Raw genomic sequence first — 22,118 nt, 5'->3', positions numbered from 1 at the left:
CTCAATCGGATTGGCATTATCGTCCATAAAAATGAAATTTTCACCAATATATGGTGCAAATGACACTATATGCTCTTCAAGAATGTTCCCTATATACCTATCAGCATTCATAGCTCCATTATCAACGACCACTAGGTCTGTGCGAGCAGTCAAAGATATTCCACCCCATACCATAATCGATCCTCCCCCGAAACCAGTAGTATTCAGGAAATTGTGCTGAGCATATCTTTCATGTGGACGTCTGTATACAAGGGAACGTCGATCACAATGGTAGAGGCAGAATCTAGACTCATCTGTGAAGAGAATTCTTTTCCAATCAGCCTCTTTCCAATGGATATGCTCTCTCGCAAAATCCAAACGCGCCCTTCGATGGGCTGGGGTAAGAGCTGTACCTCTTGCCGCGACACGAGGCCTTAGATCATATTCTCTGAGGCGATTTCTTATTGTCTGAGTGCTAATTTGCACCCCATGAGTTTGCTCAAGCTGATTTTGAAGGAGGCGAGCGATTGCAAACCGTTGTCTCAACGAAGAAACTCTCAAGTAACGTTCTTGAATGGCAGTTCTTACTGGTGGTCTACCCTGTCCTGGTCTTCGGACATTCATACCTGTCTCCCTGAATCGCTGCAATATTCTGGACACACTTGTATGGGAAACTCCAAACCTTTCTGCAATTCTTGTGTATGTCCACCCTTCTTCTCGCAAAACTACCGCTTGGGCACATTCCTCTTGGGTCAAATTGCGTGTTTCGCGTTGCATTGCGATCGGGTGTAGAAAATCAAACGAAAGAATAACTATTGATCACTAGAATTGATCGAGAACAACTGATTTCAGAAAGGAGCCAATACATTCAAAATCTGATAATCTCATCTTTTTTTATTCCTGCTGGGAAAAAACATCTGATATGAAGAAAAACGTTGAAAGTGGATAACATATGCATGCATAATTCTGATAAAAATAATTATCATTGAGAACACCTACAGTTGTAGAATAAATTTGAGATTTCCATAATGTGCGTTAATTTTTTTGCGCAGTGTAGGTATATGACGGTTTTTCCAATAAGAGGTTTCATTTTGAATAGCACGCGATTTGGGCAACTGTCCCTTCGGAAACTGTAATTTTTTGGCATTTCACAAGTCGAAACTACGCCATTACTAAAAATCGAACGACTTATTAAAAAAATGGAGAAAATAATGCAGTGACAACTCACAGTTCGCAAATTTAAAGTACTTTTGGGGTGAGGCACGTTCTAGTCCGGCAATAGTGAAAATGGTGGAAAAATTTGAGCTGTTGGGACTAGTAAGTGATGTGAAGAATCGAAACTGTGTGTATCGCAAAAGAACAACTAATAGTTATTATGAAATTTTTTAATATCTTAATGAAGCTTATTATTGGGGAATCCTTCATTATTATACGAATTAATTTCAATACAAACGTCTAAGAGAATTAGGCGGCAAAATCTACTATTAATCGAATCGTTTGTTCCTGTTTCCTCCATGACAATGTCTTCCAAGCAGGAATTTCAGTGATATAATAAAGTAAAATCCACAGGAATTATTATTTCAGTAATCTTATCATCGCTAGCGGTTTGTAATATCAGAAATATTTCCGCCTTTCTCTGCATGCACTGAATTTGGATTGTAGTAACGAATAAATGAATTTCTTCTCAGTATTGAAACGGATAATTTTAATCAGTTGAAAAGTTATGAACTCGTTCAATGACGAAATGAAGACTCGTGCATTTATGTTTAATGCTTTGGATTTCATGCCGCAACGTAATCTCTGTGAAAATTAGTTTTCTATCCTGTTGCAAATCTAGCTATTCAATTTCGCCCGTGGAATGTGGAGAATGCAATATTTTTGGTTGAAAAAAAAAGCTACGATTCTATTTGGTTTTGATACTTTTCATATTAAATGAATACTGGCGAATTGATATTGTTTCTCGAACAGTATAGGTACAGGGTGTCCCAAACTCGATGCTCACTGAAAGTTTCTATATAAAGGGTGTTTTTTTAAGAGCTATAGAACTTTAAATTTCAATAAAACAACGATGGACTATTCGATTGACATGAATTTTATTTATCCCCAAGATAATCTTGTGGCATTACATTTTGAATATGATTTCTGGCATATGACCGCCACGGCTGGCTCGGATGTAGTCCGATCTGGACGTCCAATTTTCGATTACTTTTTCCAACATTTTTGGCCGTATATTGGCAATAACACGGCGAATGTTGCCTTCCAAATGGTCAAGGGTTTGTGGCTTATCCGCATAGACCAATGACTTTACATAGCCCCATAGAAAGTAGTCTAGCGGTATAAAATCACAAGATCTTGGAGGCCAATTCACATGTCCAAAACGTAAAATTAGGCGGTCACCAAACGTGTCTTCCAATAAATCGATTGTGGCACGTGCTGTGTGACATGTTGCGCCGTCTTGTTGGAACCACAGCTCCTGGACATCATGGTTGTAAAATTCAGGAATGAAAAAGTTAGTAATCATGGCTCTATACCGATCACCATTGACTGTAACGTTCTGGCCATCATCGTTTTTGAAGAAGTAAGGACCAATGATTCCACCAGCCCATAAAGCGCACCAAACAGTCAGTTTTTCTGGATGTAACGGTGTTTTGACATACATTTGAGGATTAGCTTCACTCCAAATGCGGCAGTTTTGTTTGTTGACGTAGCCATTCAACCAGAAGTGCGCTTCATCGCTAAACAAAATAAAATGGACGTAGTGCGCGATACGTATTCCGCACAGAACCATTATTTTCGAGATAAAATTGCACTATTTGCAAGCGTCGTTCAGGCGTGAGTCTATTCATGATGAATTGCCAAACCAAACTGAGAATAAATCACTTGACAGCTGTCAAATCGGTCGCCATCTTGAACAGTAATGCCAACTTAAAGTTATATACCTCGAAAAAAAAACACCCGTTACAACAATACCTGAAGAATTGGTATTAAGTTGAGGCGTGACAAAAATGTGGGTAACTTCAATCACTGTCATGCTTTTTTTTTCTGTCGAGCCATAAAGTCGAACACCCGGTCAAAAGCTCCTGCAGACCGAGAATCATTATGGATCTTAAAAGCACGGACTTTGTGGTGGCCATATCACGATAAGAGAATGGAATGCCATGATCTTCGTGCCGTAAATCTTGCCAGTTATTCGGTGCCATATTGATAATTTTTATTCAGGTATATTTCAAGCGATAACATCACGTTTATTTTTATGTCATTGGGGATAAACAACTAAGTCTATTCTTGAGAGTTTTTTTAAATGTTCTTTGCGAGTGGTGAGTGGTGTGCGGAGATCCACATCATGGATTGGATTAAATGAGAATTCTAGAAATTCGAGGAGAGTACTGATTTTGTGTGAGGATCTTTTGAGTGCTGGTTCATTCATACGTCCATGAAGAGAAGTGATTTATTATGATGTGTTTGTTCTTCGTTACTTAATCTAGATGAGGAAATACAGGGTAGCCATTTGAAAACGAAACAGACGAGATTACAGACGAAATAAAGTTTTTCGATAGAAATGCTCGGACAGGTCGATTTCTGTTTCGAGGGGGACAACTTAAGATGTAGGTTACGGACGCATAGCGCTTCAACCCTTGCTGCTACAACCCCCACCCCCAATTTTTGAATAGGGAAGATAGGGTGAGTGATACCTCAATTTAAAGGTATTTTTATACTGATTTCAGCACAGTAATTGTTTTTTCATTTTATGCATTAGTTCTCGAAATATTCATGCGTTAGTTAGTTAAGAAGGAAGCCACAGTCATGGTTGTTTTGAAGCTCAAAATGTCGATTTTTCACAAAACACTACAAGTGCCATGAAAACACCACTTCATTTTCAAATACTTAGTTAAGAATATTTCGAGAACTAATGCATAAAATGAAAAAACAATTACTGTGCTGAAATCAGTATAAAATACCTTTCAAATGAGGTATCACTCACCCCATCTTCCCTATTCAAAATTTGGGGGTGAGGGTTGTAGTAGCAAGGGTTGAAGCGCTATGCGTCCGTAACCTACATCTTAAGTTGTCCCCCTCGAAACAGAAATCGACCTGTCCGAGCATTTCTATCGAAAAACTTTATTTCGTCTGTAATCTCGTCTGTTTCGTTTTCAAATGGCCACCCTGTATAGTACAGCGTGTGCCAAATTCGATGCTCACTGAAAGCATCTCGAGAACTATATGAAACTCAAAAAAAACATCTTCGAGGACCCTTGATCTCTATTTTCGAAATAATAAGATATCAGAATCATGTCATACATATCTTGATTGATTCTCCAGTTACAGGGTGTTTCTGAAAAATGACTGTTTTAAATATTTCGCTTTGTTTTGGTTTCTATTGGAGGTATCAAACAAATTCTCATACGTTTTTTTCAGTAGTAGTTCATATGATACTAATAACATATCATAGAAATCAATTACCGTTTTAGAGATTTAGAGGAGAGTTGTTATATTTCAAATGGAACACCCTATATTTTTCAATGCAGTTTTTAAGCCACAGATTTATCGAAAAGCATTTCATTAGTGGTTTTTCAAAAATGTCATGCGTTTCAAGGATATCGAGTTTCTCGACATTTTTTGATGGGACACCTCATATATAAATATTTTCCAATTATATTGAGATCTAATTAATATTGTGTCCATGATAGAGGAGATTTTGTGTTTTTTGAATGAGACACCTTATATGACTCGTCATTTTTTTCATAAGAATCCTATTAACTCATGAACCGTTGATGTTTCAACCAAGATATGGCATATTGCCAGTAGTTAGTTTTCCATAAACATCTAATAGGCCATCCCGGTAAATCAGCCTGTATATTCGAAACATTTTACGTAAGATATTTCCTTTTCTAGATGTTTGACTGACTCAACTTAAAAAAATCACCGTATAAATATAGGTACCCTGCAAATTCTGTTCGTGCTATTGTTCTACTTCTCAATCTACAATTTCTATTCCAAAAAATTCTCCTTCAAAGATTTCACTTAAACTCAGATTCATATTCAAATATTATTTTTAAAACCTGTCATCGGAGAAAATGTCTAAAACCTTGAATAGGAAAATAACAGAAATTTTCGTCTGATGAATTAGTCGAATACACACAGTTGAGAATTCCTTTGGATCTCAGAATGAGGATATTGCCAGATGGAAGTCATCCTGCCTGCATACGAGTATAACTAGCGTTTCCGGTGATTCTCTCTTTTTCTACCAGAATTATGGCCCCCTTCCAAATCAGGCGGTACACAACTAGAAGTCTCTATAGACCGAGTAGGTTGATCCAGACTCCAAATCTCTAGGCATATTTACGATTTTAGATATGTTCATTTTTTATAAAAATGTAAAATAGCGATTTTTCACACTATTATGTAACGTACCCAGAAGTGAGGGCATTAATTGGTATCTGTGATATTATACGATATATTTCAAAATTTCTGGGAATACTTATTAAATAGAGGAACAGGAACGATTTTTTCAATTAAATGAATAGGTACTTTAATAACACGGTACACCCTTTTTTTCTCAAGTAATAAGTTTCAAAAGAAGAGTGACAAAATTTGAGAATATAAAGTTGAATCTGCGTCGAGATATTGAACGGTTTGTGATGCTAGATTTATTTTTGTTTGAAAAATGGATAGAAATTAATTTCGTGTATCCATAAAAGAATGGCTTGATAAAAGTTATTGAAGATTTGTTTATGACAACGGTTAAAAGGTGTTATGTGACTTTTTGCGTGAACATTTTCCATGGAAAAAGGTTTACTTAAAATGGGTACCACGTTTGCTCACCTCTGAACAACATATAACAACAGCATATCGTCGATTTTCAACGCTGTTTGGAGTGAAATATACAGGATTTTTTGCGTCGATAATTGACACTGGATAAAACATTCAACATTCATGATTCAACAATAAATTCCTGATTAGAAGGGAGAGTCTCAGATGAGTGTAATGCAGTCGGTGAAGCCCTTCAAAGCCACCAAAATCTCTATACATCAGCTGGTAAGGTTATGGCATCCGTATTTTCGATGTACATGGTATATTGTTCATTGACCATCTTGACAAAGGCAAAACCATCAACAGTGAATAACGTTACATAACGTTATTGTAAGCCTGAATTGAGAAAAACTGATCAAATGCAAAACAAAAATTCTCTTTCATGCTCCTTGTCGCAAATCGATGAAAACCATGGTCAAATTGAACATATTGCGCTTCCAAGTGCTGGACCACCCAGATTGTCCTCCAGATCTGGACCCCAGTGTTAATAATGACTTTTTGCTTCAAAATAATGCTTCAGGGTTAGATATTTGTCTCTAATGAAAAAGTGATTGCTAAGGTTGAAGCATATTTGCAAAGCAATACGAATCTGTCTACCTAGAAAGTATTGAAGGCTGGAATAGAGTAGTATCACTGTTGAAAAAGATTTCCAGCTCATTTGCCAGATTGTGAATTTCTTCCAAAAATTTTCCGATGTTGATAACATTCGGCTAAAATTGTTTTTCATTGAAAATATGTGAATATTATATCAGAATGTCTCTCCATAGCTCCCTTATCGAAAAAAAGTACTATTTTATACGAGTTCTGTGCCCAAGTAATGAATAAATATTAGGTTCAAATTTCACATTATATTTTTTTAAATGAATAATTTTTGTGGCTGGAGGAAATAATTTTCAATACATCAGAGATGTTCAAACATCTTTTGTTCTACTAACTCCAAAATTTTACCAGAAAATAAAAAACAAACCTCAGAGTAATCACGCTTATACAAAAATTTCTAATTATGAACAAATTTTATACCACCTTGACATCTCGTTCTTTTTTTCAGTAGTGTTACATCCTGAATATTATAGTTCCTTCGGCTTGTTGATGGATTCTCAAGATCAAGATAAAAATACATTCATCTGAAGACAGGAGACCACCCCTTAGTTGGCAGAACATTAAAACTAACAACGTGTCAGTGAACTCAGATTTCCACTGATAATACTCATGAAAATTCAACAAAAACAGTTGGAATGTAGGAAAGTTTCGATTACACCACACCTAGGAAATGTGCCAGATTGAAAGAATTCAACAAATTCATAGAGATTACAGAAAATCGACAGGTAAAATCGTAAGCAAATGCTTTTGAATATTTTACTTGACAGTAGTAGTGAAAAATGATCCGCATATTTCTTCGATATTCCTTGTAATGAGTGCATATTACAGTACTCTTATCACATGTAAATGCGTGCCAAGAAAGCACGTTGCTTTTTTATGAACTAATCATCCATTCATTATTTCATACAATGTAAAAGTTGATGAGAAAATTGTTGGAAACATTTTTGGACCTAAAGTGTCAAGTGATTGACAAATTATGTATAATAAAATTTGGAACGCGTGTTGTTATTATGACAATTGAGCGTTTTTCACCGCTCTGTTTTAGTCCAAATGGCTTGAGACTACTGAAACTTTGAATGTTGGAATTGCCAGAATTCTTCATCATGATATCGAGGTCGTGGTAGGTTATGGAGTTCTTGATATATATGGCTTAACTTTCATCACTTGAAAATCATTTGTTGTGAATTAGTTTGATGGTTAGGCAGTTTTTTTTTATAAGATCGTAGAATATTGTTCTTGATGCGTTAGCTGAGATGTTCTTTTGATGACAGGATCAAGCTTTGAGATTATGTCATTGTTTGGCAGACTTCTCATTGTGTAAGAATAATGCCATCATTTTTGTAAAGGTTTCAGTTATGCTGTGTTTTTTAACTGGTTTTTGAAGTATTTTCTATTTTCTTTTATTTGTGTAGGGTTTTTTAGTTGGTGAGAATAAAACTACTGAATAATGTTTAACATTGACTTGTTATTAACATTAGATAATATTACAATTTTATATATACAAGTATACAAGTTTTATAAAGATCTTGCGCCGGTTTGGCACATCCTGTGAGAGTATTGCCCTCCTTTTCTGAACATCATAATAAAATATTCAACGGAATCAGGAATTCCAATCGAATAACATACCTGGAACGAATTACACTAGAACGATTGAGAATTTCTATTCCATGCAAAATTTCACATATAGGCTCCAAAAGGCACCCACCGAAAGTAACAAAAAAAAAAAAATCGAAATATCACAAAAAGAACTAATGTAGAACGTTTGTTCAATCGAAATCAATTTCAACGGGATAAAAACAACATTGGAATGAATGGTGAAATACATTTTCAAATAAAACTGTTCTCGATGGACGCCTATGAACACAACCATTTTAAAAACATAAGGTACACGTAATAAAAAAATATTGGAACTTTTCTACTTTTAAGGACCAACACACAACTCGAGAGTTATCAATCGAAAATGATCGTAGAATATAAATAGTCAGCACTAATTACCACTAAGTATTAAAGATTATGTAATAAACATTGATGATATTCGTTAAACATGAAAATTCTAACATTGAAAATGGTTAGATAAGAAAAGATAAAACATAAAGTAACATTGCTTTTAAAAGTCTGATATTTGAAAAGCTCTTGAGACTAATACATTTGGAATAACATGTTCTAACTGTTGAAAATTTCATATATATTCATCTTGTATCTACATCGAATAGCTGTCGAGATAACTCCTCTAATGTATGTATGGTTTCATGAACGATTATGCGAATAAAGAGTTCTTTGATAAAGCATAGCTTATCTTTATCCCTTTATCACAGTCAGCCGTTGACTTTTTAATACAAAATAATTTCAAACAAATTCAAGTCTGAACGTCTGGGTAGTCTATAACAGTTATTTCGAATCGCGAAGCTACGCTCTAACAATGAACTCTTTCGCATACTGAATAGACATTTTGTAAAAATATTTATATATGCGTTATTTGTGAGTTGTGTATTAGATGTATTGTACATAGAACAGCCTATCCTCGGACCTTTTTATAAAATGGAAATTAACCTCGATACTCTCCAGAAGCTTCTCTACCACGCGGCGTTTAGTATTACAATTTTATTCACTTTCAAAAAATATATCCGATCAATTTACAAGGCACGATCATTTTTCACTTCAATTATCACACCCTTCTCTAAGATAGGTAATTCATAACAGCTAATTTACTTCTCCGTTCGAATACTGGACGGCTTTATAATTGATCAATGTTAATATCCAACCAAAGCATCTCTGAATCATGTTCCAACATGGTCACCGAGATTAAGCTTCTTGATTTTTGTCGCGATGCGTAAGGGTCTACTTTCCACACCACGAAATAATTTGACCGTAGGTTTAGAGTCTTACGAAAGTGTTGCGCGTTCTAACCTGATTTCATCTATGTAACTACTTCGACTATCTAAGCAAAAATTCACATTCTGGAATGATTAAGTAAAGAATACATCAGATTAGTATAATTTCGTTCACGAGGCAAAATATCCGACTGTGTACCTTCAGTTTAAACAGCGACGCTCATTGGAGAGTATCGAGGTGGTATAAACATTCATACAGGCACTCTAGCACACTCTGCTTCGAAAATAGCCACATCCCAATTACCGGAAGGCTTACAACGTCGGATGCCACCAGGTTTTGACTGATTGAGGCTGCCGGTTAACATAAATATATATATTAAAGTATATACAGGGCTGTGGACGTCACATCTCACTAAAACGATGGACTCAGAGTAATGCAGCAGCTGCAAATCAACTCTTCGTGTCGAAAATTTGTACTCGTCTTCTTTAAGACCTGAATTTGCAATTTTGGACAAGGTGCGAAGGGTCTAAAGCCCATTCTCAATCAGATATTGAATGATGTTTACGCTGCTCAGTAAGAGAGACACAAGAAGAGATGATAAGGGCAGACAAAAGAGCCTTGACATGAAGAGGTGATTTGGCTGAAGCTGCATCATCGAAAATGATGATGGAGGTTGTTCTGGTGGTCCATAGTCTTAGTGGGAGGTGTTAACAGGACAGCTGTATGGATCATACACCGGCCCTAGATGGAAGCGACACAGTCAGCGCACAGGACTAGATAATACTGGAAGTCTGATGCCTCCAACGATATATTACATACAACTGACTTCCTGCGATTCGCGATCGAAGATGACTCGTCGACAACCTCCAACGACGGTGTTGAAGAAGTTAAGTTCGTCGATTGGGTGGAATGGAAGTCGTTGGAGGTGCCGTTGAGCCTAAAACTTCGATCTTCTACATCTACCGCTGGAGACACCCTTAACAAGCACGGAATATCTTTCATTTAGACAAGTTAAAATAGGTATACCTAGATATTTACAAAAATAAATTAATAATGTATAAAGTATAGTAGTATAGGTACTCATTAGGCAGTCGCGACACAGGCCTATCCGATCGGATGGGACAGTGTCGGAGAGGGGGCGGGTTGGAGATGCACCGCTCAGTTCCTGGTGGGTCTAAGCCACGTTGTTCTAGAGGTCGGGACTGGAGTCCAAGAGCCTCTTCTCCGGCGTGGGCACGGTGGGTTGGCACCGACAGCCCGACCTCGAATGTTGCGCGTAACAGACCTCCACAACCCGTTTACAACCTCGCAGAGGCCAGTAGAGCCACAAGCAGGGTAGGACGCACGCGAGTGCACCAAGACAGCCCCATCTGGCCGCCCTTTTGTTGGGTCCACAACCGCAGGGATTGTCCGCACAAGAGTCGCCGGCACCACCGTCCGTCTCTGAACAATGATAGAACAGTCCTTTGACACAACACAGGCACGAGGTGTAGTCGATGATGGTGTCCGCTGACACCAGACAGTTCCCGCATACCCACTTCTCCGGCAATGGTCTAGGTCTTTGGCAGCTTGCGCACCGACACCGGCCGCACTCCGAACATATAATTGAAGTACTTTGCATGCACTGCTCCGCCCGTTCCTTCTGGAAGCTGAGGCTGGTGGGCGGCTGCTTCGTGATCGGCGGCAGTGGCGGCGGTATGTCCAGGCGTCTGGGCCTTGGCGCCCTCGGTGGCGTGGGAGGCGGACTTGGGGGCGTAGCTCTGAAGGGGGTCTCGACGTACTCGTTGGTGACTCGTTCATTATCGGGACGTGGTGCAGTCAGGGTGACTGGCGGTGGTGGCCGCAGCGGACCTAGGGGTGCTGTCAATGGCACTGGGGTGCTCATCATTGGCGCCCGAGGTCGGTGCGCGCGCGGCATGGATTGGCCTCCATGGCTATCCATGAGGCCGTTCCTAAGGGCCGATCCAGGCTTCGTTTTGGTCCGTCATCGTCCTCTCCAGCTGTAACGATAATAGGACAATTAGTAAAGTAGGCACAATTAACACTTACACTATAGTATATAAAAGCGTAATATTTGATGGCTAACAGACAATTTTTTTAATTCAGAAAAAAGTATCTCCTCGAGCGGGACTCGAACCCGCAACCTCCGAATCACTAGTTCAGCGCTCCCACCAACTGAGCCACCGAGGCAGTTGAAAGTTACAACCAGAGGTACTTTTTCCGGAATAAAAAAAATTGGCTGTTAGCTATTATAATTAATTTCAGACATTGATCAATTTTTCTGATAGTATATAAAGTTTGAAAAACGTTAAGCATATCTTAGGATAATTGTAGCTTTTCATATGATTCCATTACTTCTTTCTGGATTTGAACGCATCAATTTCTACAATATTGCTTCAAAGTCGAAAGTGACTTTATACAGGGTGCTTGGGAAACGTTGGAGTAGGTGTATCAAAGTGACTATGTGAACCAATAAAGTCGTATTTCTAGTGGTTATGAGTGAAATTTTATGTAAATTGTGAAATGATATGTGAAGTTATCTCAGGATCGTCGTTTTCGAGTTTGTTCGCTAATATTTTAGTGAAACCGCTCTAATGTTTGAATTGAACCTAAGTCTACCACGCCAAGAGCCTTTGCAGCTCAGATCACGTGTTTTATGCTTATATAGGAACGATAATATTCAAAAATTCTTCAACTACAAGGGCTGGGAATTTGTGGTCTATTAGAATTTCTCAATTTCCTCATTAGATGACCCCAAATTTGCGATACATAATTTTTTTAGTTTGAATTCTTGTTTTTCTAAAGAACAATTGATTCTGTTTTCGAGCCAGAAGAATGAATATCGTATAGAAACCAATGTTTGTAACAAATGTCATCCCAATAACAACAATAGTTTATGAAAACAGCTCAGGAAGGTGGGCAGAAATAAAAAATTTCATTCGATTTTTGGATTTTTTTGGAGCGCCAGGGAGATTTAGCATTAAAATGAAAAACCAAAACTAGAAATTCAAGCAAAAACACACTAAAATAATGTAAATCCCACTTTGAAGAAAGTTCAACATACATTGGAATCCAATCCAATCCAATAAAATATAAATAAGACAACAAAGTTATAGTATCTCCTCACAAAACATTTGCTTCATATATCGTAACATTTATGGAGGCCAACTTATTGAAACCACACACCATTTGGTACAATTTTTTTCTAATCATAACTTATACCTGAATAAATCAATCGAAAATCACATTTACAATCAGCCAAGTAAAAGTTACAATTCTGACGCAAACAGAAGCTAACTAGATCACATCCAGGAAGTTCCTCCTGTGAGAACCGCCGTTTCGAATCGTAGAGATAATCACCGATCCTATCCTGTACTAGAACCATCCCAGATCTCGAGCCCGACAATCTCAAAACGGAGATTACGTATCCTCAATTTCGATAATTACGTACAATAATTTACTTGGGATGTTAATCCTTCGGCGTTATAAAACTCGGAGAGAGAGATCGGATACACACAGGTCGAACAACTCCAGTCACGAATGCAGTACCGGATATGATAAATTGAGAGGAAATTAATATCCTGTTCAAGAAAAGTCTAGAACCTCCGCGGCGGGTGCACCCTAACCAAGCGTCACACAGCTTCCTTCGATCCTAATAAAGAAGGGGGGACCAGTTTTGTGAACGAGAGGATATCGATTGAATGCCGGAATACAGGCTGTACCTTCAATTTTGAAAAATTACCGATTTCTGTATACATAGGCTCACAAATGTTCAATTTTCGAAAAACAGGATGTTGAAGTTTGATTTTTTTCTCAGGGCACCTTTCCTTCACAAAATATTCAACAAAAATTTGGTATACATATTCCAAATTAAAGTTTTAATCGTGTAATATGAATACAAATCTAAAGGGTGTTACTTTTTCTAGAATTGTACCCGCTTTTTTCCTCCAAACTTTTTTTTTGTGGACCACTGGTAGTTTAGAAAAAAACAGAAAGAAACTTTGGTTTGCACACTTTTTGGTCTCTTGTAGTTTTTTTCGTATCTGCAAACGATTTCGAGAAAAAACTCAAACAATACTCTAGTAATCCTTAAGAAACCCCAAATTATTTAAAGATTCATTAAGTAAGTTGTGATCAATGAATTAATTACAAGTTTTGGTAGTACTTATTTACTCAATCTGAAGCGAAGATTAATAAAAATTCGATAAACTGGTATAGTATATCCAAAGACACTTGGAGGAAGATGAATATTTCAATTATACAAGGCTTGTCCAAGTTTCCAGAAATTCCTTTGGGCACAGTGAATTTATTGCCTAACAATACTTTCAGATAAACCCCGGTATTTTGCAGATCGCGGTATCCACTTCAAAGGGACATCTATGGCCAAGAGTTTTTATGGAAAAGTTCAAGTGACTTTGAATAAACTATATAAGCATCATAAAAAAGTAGGACTACAAGAAACACGCTGGGCCAATGAACATCCTGTAGATGCAATCATTTGGGATATTTCAACGCACTTATTGAAATAAGGTATAATAAGCAATTATTAAATGGTTCTAGAGTATGAATTGACCTTGCACGTGGAAGATTCGCTATCGTACTACAACGGAAACATAAATGGAATTTAGCACTTTTCAACAATTAATAATAAGAAGGTTTTACGTGTAATGAACATACTGCTAAGTCAACCGCCGAATGCGTTTGTAAAAGCCAAGTACCGAGCCAAGTACTCATTTAAGACAATTATGTAATTGGGAGTGATAAATCGAGTATCTTGAATGTTAGAATGAGTTTGGGGAAGCTTAGTACCTGAATGAATTCGATGAAACAGTGTTGCCAGGTCTAAAAAATGTTTTCGTAGAAATGGGAACAAGACATATTGTGGTAATTTTTATGTCGAATTTGCACAAAAGTAACTACATATCACGCCTATTTTTACAAGGTTTTGCTTGTGAATAACTTTCTTTTTACCAGATTATTGATAAGAACAATTAGATTAATAAATTGGCTGCTGTTTTGAAATACTTTACTTCAAATCAATCGATAGTAGCTACCAAATTATTGGGAGTATTTTTCAAGGGATTTGTGAAAGAAATTGTCGAATTCGATCTGACGCTTCTTTAAAGTCATAAAATGGTTATTTATAATACAAGTGCAGAAGGCATTGATATTCTTCCACGAGTTCAAAATTCAAAAACGAGCCACGAAGTGGCGAGTTTTTGAATGAACGAGTGGTAGAATGAGCCTTCTGTACGAGTAATATACATTATTTTCTCTAATTCATTGCATTCTTATTGAAATTAATGAAATATTTCCATAATTATCATTCAGTGATTTTTGCATTGAAAAATGTTGGTTGGCAGAACTGATTTCTTTAAGGCAAATTGATGAATTGACAGATAAAGCCGTGGCGGAGTACCAACATACCTATAATAATAAAATATAACCATGAAGACTATGCGTTTCTGATATATTCTCGCACGATTTTGCTCTACAAGATGTGGAAAAATGAACGAAATAACCACAGAATTAGAGAAAACATATTTTCCAAATTATCGCATCTGGTTTAAAAGCCCTCTGCTCAATGGGAAAAGATTTTCCCAGATACCTAATTAGTAGGAATATTAAATCATATGTATCTAATTTCAAATTAATCGATTCCAGCTACCTGAAAAGTAGTAAGAAGCGTTTCTGCTGAAAGGGATTTTTTGAGTTGTTAGAATTTTGAGAATGAAGACAAAAAATGAATTATATCATGATGGAATCTAGACCGGCAAGTTGCTTATAACTGCCTCAAATTCGCCAATTCCATTTATCAAACTGCAATTAGGTATATTGTGGCGTTATCCCGTTTTGAACAATCGGCCAACGTTACTCTAATCAATATTTTGAGCTGTCGTTTTGAAAAATGTACATACCGCCTTTAACTGAGGAAACACATAATTGAATTAACTCAGCTGAAACAGAAAATTTTGCAAGATTCAGACTACTGTTTTTACCCAGATTTCGCTCGTTTCAAACGTTTTTCTGCAGTCATCAAACCACCCCAATTTCGCGGATATTTCGCCCAAACCTGGCTACACAGCGTCAAAGAAAACCAAAGATTTCTGCTACAAATATTGTCGGCCGTATTTTTCGCCTTCTGCCGTCCCACCCGCCGGCACCGCTACTGAAATATCTACTTCAAACCAGCACCAGCGTTTCATGAATATGTAATCGGCGACAGTACGAGGCAGCCAGTTGTTTGGGCACAACGTTCAACCGTGGGCTGACACGGCCCACGCAGCAAAGCGTGGGTGCGTCAAGGGTCTAACGCACACCTGGCACAGCCAGCCACGTTTCATCTCGCGGCCCTTTTTCGAAAAAAAAAACCCGGAAGCACCGAGAAATCCGACACGCCGACATCCTATACATCTGAGGAAAGTCGACTTGTGAACGCACACAACTCTGTGTTCAGAGAAATCTAGACAGGAAGTGGGTAATCTACGGCAGGAAACTATGTTAAGCGCGCTAACTGTACGCTGGATCTAGTCGATTAATTATGTTCTGAAGGCGATTCTCGAAACGTGGCTGAAAATCCCGAGATAGCACACATCCGCGAACACAAGGCTTCTATAGTAACCAATTTCTGTTGGTGAATGGACACACACCTACTGAGCGCTCAATGTCATACGCACGTAAGAGCGAGCTCGAGGTCGAGACATACTGAACCATTAGCTCACTTATTAAACAAGCTAGATAATCCTAAAATGCCTACAAGGAACCATTTCAATAGGTTATAACCCACTCACTTTAACACATTGGTCGAAACTCTCCTCGTTGGACCGTTGGAACAAGTCCTCAAACGTAACAAACTCGCACTGTTGTTTCGTTCACACAACATTTTTTCAAAAAAACACAATCACACAAAGCCCGCTCTACCGTTTTTTCTTTCCCAGTACGTAAACGTTGGTAAAGTACTCCAGACACACTAGTGGTAACAGTACAGTAAATCGGACGCGAGCGGTGGCAACAACGTGCTTGCTTCGATGTCGACGCTACACTAGTTCTAGCGCGGGTTGGAGTCACGGAGCGATGGTGGCGCGCAGGTCGGCCGAACGCCGAACTGCGCCTCGGCTTTTTATGAATGGGAGGCAGCCATCATGAATGAAACGGAGTACATTCAAGGAAATGAAGGATGCGAATTGTGTTCACAAGCCATTCAATCGAGACTTTAACCGAGCTCTCTCGGTGACGTAAACTCTCGGAGACAGAGTCGCGTTCTTTGCTAATAATTGTTTGGATGCAACGAGAGGATTGTGAGGGTCATTCTCGAAAAATACACTTCCGGTTTTTGTATCTCGAACTGAAAACGGCTCGGCCGAGAATCGGCTTTTGTTTTTCGTTAAACGGCTTGGTATTTACCGTTCAACGTGGAAATCGTTCCATGTTTAGGTTATATGTTGAGATTCGATGTTTCTGAAACACGTGAATTGTGAACAAATGAGTATTCTCATCAATTATCACTGCAAATTCAAGTTTAACTTCGTCCTTGTGGGTTTCATTCATAATTTTTTCGAATTACCCGCAGAAACTATTCATATTTAGTTTGAAAAAATGGTTAAATAGGCTACACAAAGTGGCAACAACGCTTACTCAGGGCCGGAGTTAGGGGTGAAACAGTGAAGCAACCGTTTCATCAGACGCCTCTATACGCTCTATTAGTGATGACGTCACACACCGCCATTTTAGTTCTCCTGTCAGTGTTCGGAATCCAAACAAACAAATTGTCATTCAAATTAGTACGTTGTCGTTGAAGAAATTGGCTTATTTCGATAAATAAGATTATTTAAGGAACGATTTTGCTATTAATTGATAGACAGAAGGCACGAGATTAATGCCAGTAAGTTCGAACTTGAAGTTCAACTAATAAACACGGCTTTATACAAAATTTGGGGAATGATACAGGATTCAAACTTACTGGTATCAACCTCGTTTGATACTGAAATCGTTCCTCAAATACTCTTATTTATAAAAATAAGCCAATTCCTTCAACGACACCGTACTAATTTGAATGACAATTTATTTGTTTGGATTCCGAACACTGACAGGAGAACCAAAAATGGCTGTGTGTGACGTCACACTAATAGAGCGTATTACCCTCATTGAAAGAAGGCCGAAATCATTATGTATTTCACAAAGTCGAAACAAGCTATGAAATTCAAATATCTCGGTATAGACATATAGGATAGGTATATCGTTGAAGCCGAGGTCCAAGAGCAAACCATCAAAGCCTCTAGAATAACAGCTTGCCTCCATAACCCAATCTGGCGGAATAAACACATTCTAACAAAAACGAAATCGAGAATATATAAGGCAACAATAAGACCAATAATGATTTGCATCGCTGAAACTCGACTAGACACATCAAAGACTAAACGGATACTGGAAACGCCAGATATGAGGGTATTCAGAAGAATTGCTGGAAAAACATTGTTGGACAGAAAACGAAGCGAAACTACCAACAAACATGCAAGAAAAAGGATATAAACAGTTGGATACTTAAAAGGAAGGTCGAATGGAATCAACATATTAATCGAATTGTGAAAATTGCTAGCGACAAATCACTTTTGGGTCCCAGAAGTGTTGGATGACCGAAGAAGAGATGGAGTGACAACTTGAGATCAGACTAGGCATGGTGACGAAGAAGAAACAGGCAATTATACCTAATTTGCAGTATGAAGAAGATGAATCATTGAAAACAAGCTACCAAGTCGGACTATAAGCCAACGTTTCGTCTATATATTCTGACTTCATCAAGGCTACAGAAAAAATAAACAAAATAGACATAAGTGCAAGTAACAAATATGTATAGATGAAAGGTAACAAAATCGAAGATTAAAAAACTATTTTTAATAGCAAATACTCAACTTTCGTAAGGAGGGAATTCCTCATTGGCGGACTAGCAATGTTATAGCGACTGTCGGCGAGTCCCCAAAGATCAAAGAAGAACGCGATCCAAAGGAATTTGGGGACTTCATGCTCCCTAATTCGGCATTGATGGAATACCTAGTGGCCCAAAACAGATCCATGAGAAACGCCAACATTCCAAGAAAAAACTCAAAACTGGCCATCATAACAGATATCTGTCCTTCCGATCATAAGGTAGAAACAAAAACTTCGGTAGACTAGGGTTATACAGTGTGAAAAATCTGACAGTTGAGGAGATTTTGTATCGGTAATCATACTAGTAAAATCCAATTTTTTCACTACGACTGCTTCAATATTAAAAAAAAAGTGTCACTGAAGCTGCAATTTCAAACATCGATTGGCGAACAAAAGTCAGAAAGTTTGTATAGATTAATTGATCAAAATCATAGGAAATTCAAGCAGAATATCGATAAAAAGCTGATATTTCAGAGACAGCATATCAGATCGAGTTGAACTGTACAATAACGCGTAGAAGTGTACAATAACAATTTTCATCTCTGAACAAAATTTAATGCTGATCGCATGACCAGAACCATATGAAATTCAAGCAGCTTATCGGGAAAAACATTTCCTTTAAGGAATAAGTTTATATCATGTGTAATAATCACTCGAATGATCATTCTGAATCAGAAAGATCGTATCATGAAAACCCTTCATCTAGATAAAATAACCGACAACATAATAATTAATCTTATCCCATATAATATGTCCAACAGTTTTGTGGTCTCCCATAGGCTCCTAGTAACAACTCAGATACCGGAAAAAATGTTCAAATTCTTGTTCTTCCTGGAAAGATTTTATTCAATTTTTTTTCAATGTTCTCTCGAAAGATAACCATTTTTCCTGTCATAGCCTTCTTATTCACGCAATGGTAAGTGAATACGGAATTGGTATTATTACAATGATCCTATATGTCACACCATTATTATCCACTTACAAAAAACAAGGATCTGCAGACTCCCCTAACCTTTATTCTGTCAAATTCGTCGGACAAACGCTCAAAATTTCCTGTGCCGTTACTACCTGGTTTCGGCGCAAAAATTATACAGGTAGAGGCCAAAAGGTACTTTAGTCAAACCGGTGAAGTTTTATTTCAATGGTTTAAGGATTTTGGGGATGCTCATTCAAACCAAGAAGTTGATCGTCTTTCAATGAGTCCTTCATTTGATGCAAATAGTTGTGAATGAGATGATCGGACGGGAAACAGACGAATCGAGGGATGTACTGGCGCCACCTATAATCTGACAGCCCCTTTCAACCGAAAACTTTGAAGTATGAAGTTTCTAGTAGGCTATTTCTGTAAGAAGGCGGAAAGAGTTCTAGACAGGATAGCAGTCGCCAAAAAGGTTAAAATTGTCTGAGATGGCATAGTTTTTGGAAGAATCGATTGTAAAAAATATACAGGATGTTATATTATGTTACATTATTCATAAATTCATTTCAAATTTATCGCAGTATGAGAACATATTTTGATGAAACAATTTAACATTCTCTAAACGTTGTGGAAACGTGCATATGATGAAAAAGCATAACTTACACCAAACATATATGACATAAGAAATGTCAAAAAACAATACAGTGTTGCCATTGTTACCATTTCAAATTCCTATTGAAAAACCTTTTAGTTTAGGACTACGATTTCGGAAACTTGAAAGACTATTAGAAGTGATGTAACATTGATTTCTTATTTCTGTTTGAAAAGTCGAAAAAGATACGTACTTTAAATATGAAGATCGATAATATCGGAAAAACCGATTCACATCAATCAGACACTATTAAATGTACCTCTTATCGAACGAGGAAAAATCTACTATCCTAATCATCAAAACTACTAAAATCATTCTTATCTCAACATTGAATTTTTCACTTATCAAACCAATCAACAGGAAATATTTGATTCATTCACTCGTGTTGGAAATGAATGGAAAATAAAAAGATGCGATATGATTTTCGAGTCTGATAAAATTCTTACGGGTGAACAGGAAAAAGTTATATCGATTTCAGAAACTGAAGAATTTTTCTAAAAGTATCGCCATAAGCTTGAAGAATTATCCTGTCGGAGAACAGTTGAATTAATTTGGGAATTTAATAGTAAAATTTCGTAAATTATGTATTAATTTTTGAAGAAAAAACGTTTTGTACTCAACCTTCAATTGAGTGTTGTATGTAACCTTTTTGTGCAAATTGTTCGACGAAATTCGATTTCTTTTTGGACTTTTTTACTGCATTTTGATGCTACATATTTCAAAATATAAGTTAGAAACTGGTCAAATTGAGATTGTGAAATGCCTATTATCGGTAATGAAAGTGACAAAATTTCAATACAATGAGTTCAATTAGACAAAACCATTAGCGAGGAATTTCTTCCTAATGAAATTACATTCTAATAGAATTTACAGTTAAATTAATATTCAACGTTGAAAGTTCAAGCTGTCATTGATGAAAATTTAATAAATTAGAGTATTCATAATAATTGATTACATCCGCGAATATAAAAAGCTCACATTCCTTAGAAACCTAAAATCTTCAAATACTAATAAAATTTCCTAGCTCAAACCTGATATCTACATCATATTTAATCGAAATTGTATTAATAGCAGCAAAGTATTGAGGTATCGAGAATTTCACGTTTGCGCAAGCTACATTTGTCGTTTTTTGAAAAATGGATGAAAACGAGTTTCGTGTATTGATAAAACACTGTTTTTTGATGGGAGAAAATAATGTGCAAAGCAATGGCTTCATGAGTGTTAATCAGGGTCTGACCCATCGACAACAAATCGAAACTTGGCTTTAATGAAGGAACGATTGCCGAGGTTGCAGCATATTTCGAAAACAATGACTAATATTCCCGCAGAAAAGGTTGAAGGAGCGTTTGAGTACTTGTAAAACTCTTGAAGGTGACTGTGTTGTCGAAAAACTTAAAATGAATCAACAAAATAATTATCAAATGCAGGATTAAAGAAAACTCGAAGTAAAATAAAACACAATAAATATTACCAAAATGAATAACTTGTTTGATTCAGGGGCCAAGAATTTGCTATAGACAGATGTCACAATTCAATTTCATTTCAAAATCGAATCGTCATCGGTAAAAACCGATATATCGTATCCACATGCCCAGTTGACCACATCCGTCTCTCAGCGATCTTTCATGCAAAATTATAATCAACAACAGGGTTCGACCGGATGTGCTAGATCGTTTTTTAATTAACATCCTTTTGAATTTCTCTGCAGACATCTCGCGTAGTATTCCTTGGAATTTTTCGCTTCCATGAATAACCCGAAATCTCTATACCACAAATATTTTGTTTTCGCGAAAGATTTCCTGCGTATTCGATGAATGGAAATCATTACCGAGAAAACTCATGTTTATTGGATTGCCTTCTCAGCGCCCGAAGCTATCGATTTCATTCATGGACTAACATCACGTATACAATTTAATTATTGGAATTTTTTATGTTATTCCACGGAGATTATTTTATCGGTGACTCTCAAATATTCATTTATACTTTAAATATTATTGTACAAGTCTTTCTGAATGTTTGCAACATCGTAGTATCTACCTTCGAAATATTTTTGATTCACTAATAACAGGTTCAAAAAAAAAAATCATAAAACACCAAGATTAGGCCACTACGATGTTTCAATTACTTTTTGGAGAAAGGACTGATTTCTTTAAAAAAATTTCAGTTATTTGGAGGGAGGATTGAAGAAATACTAGGATGCAAGATAACTTTATTGCCCCAAGACATAGACTGAAGAAGACTCAAAACACGCATATATTCAATGGAATGAAAATATACAACAAACTTCCACAATCCCTAACATCACTGGATTATAAAACATTCAAGCGGAAAGTTAAAGCCATTCTCACTAAATGTGCATTTTATTCAATGGATGAATTTATGAGGTACCAGTTCTAGTCA

General features: G+C 37.0%; 1 protein-coding gene across 2 annotated transcripts in view; it reads right to left on the bottom strand.

Moving 5' to 3' along the window:
- Positions 1-7,835: 7,835 nt before the first annotated feature.
- LOC123684119 (protein sprouty) overlaps positions 7,836-22,118 on the bottom strand; it is a 101,812-nt gene continuing 87,529 nt past the window's right edge. Inside the window, exons 1-2 of one of the 2 annotated variants that reach the window (XM_045623250.1) lie at positions 16,014-16,354; positions 7,836-11,222 (exon numbers count right to left, since the gene is read on the bottom strand). In XM_045623250.1, coding sequence (XP_045479206.1) covers positions 10,412-11,164 — 753 coding nt within the window. In that variant the 5' untranslated portion in view covers positions 11,165-11,222; positions 16,014-16,354 and the 3' untranslated portion in view covers positions 7,836-10,411. Of the gene's footprint in view, positions 11,223-16,013; positions 16,355-22,118 lie in introns of those variants that run through there. The other variant, XM_045623249.1, reaches the window with a different exon arrangement.

The sequence above is a fragment of the Harmonia axyridis genome, chromosome 7 (assembly GCF_914767665.1).
Source record: "Harmonia axyridis chromosome 7, icHarAxyr1.1, whole genome shotgun sequence".
NCBI classification, from domain to species: Eukaryota; Metazoa; Arthropoda; class Insecta; order Coleoptera; family Coccinellidae; genus Harmonia; species Harmonia axyridis.
Note: the sequence above shows the minus strand (reverse complement) of the source record. Positions and strands in the feature narration are given on the sequence as shown.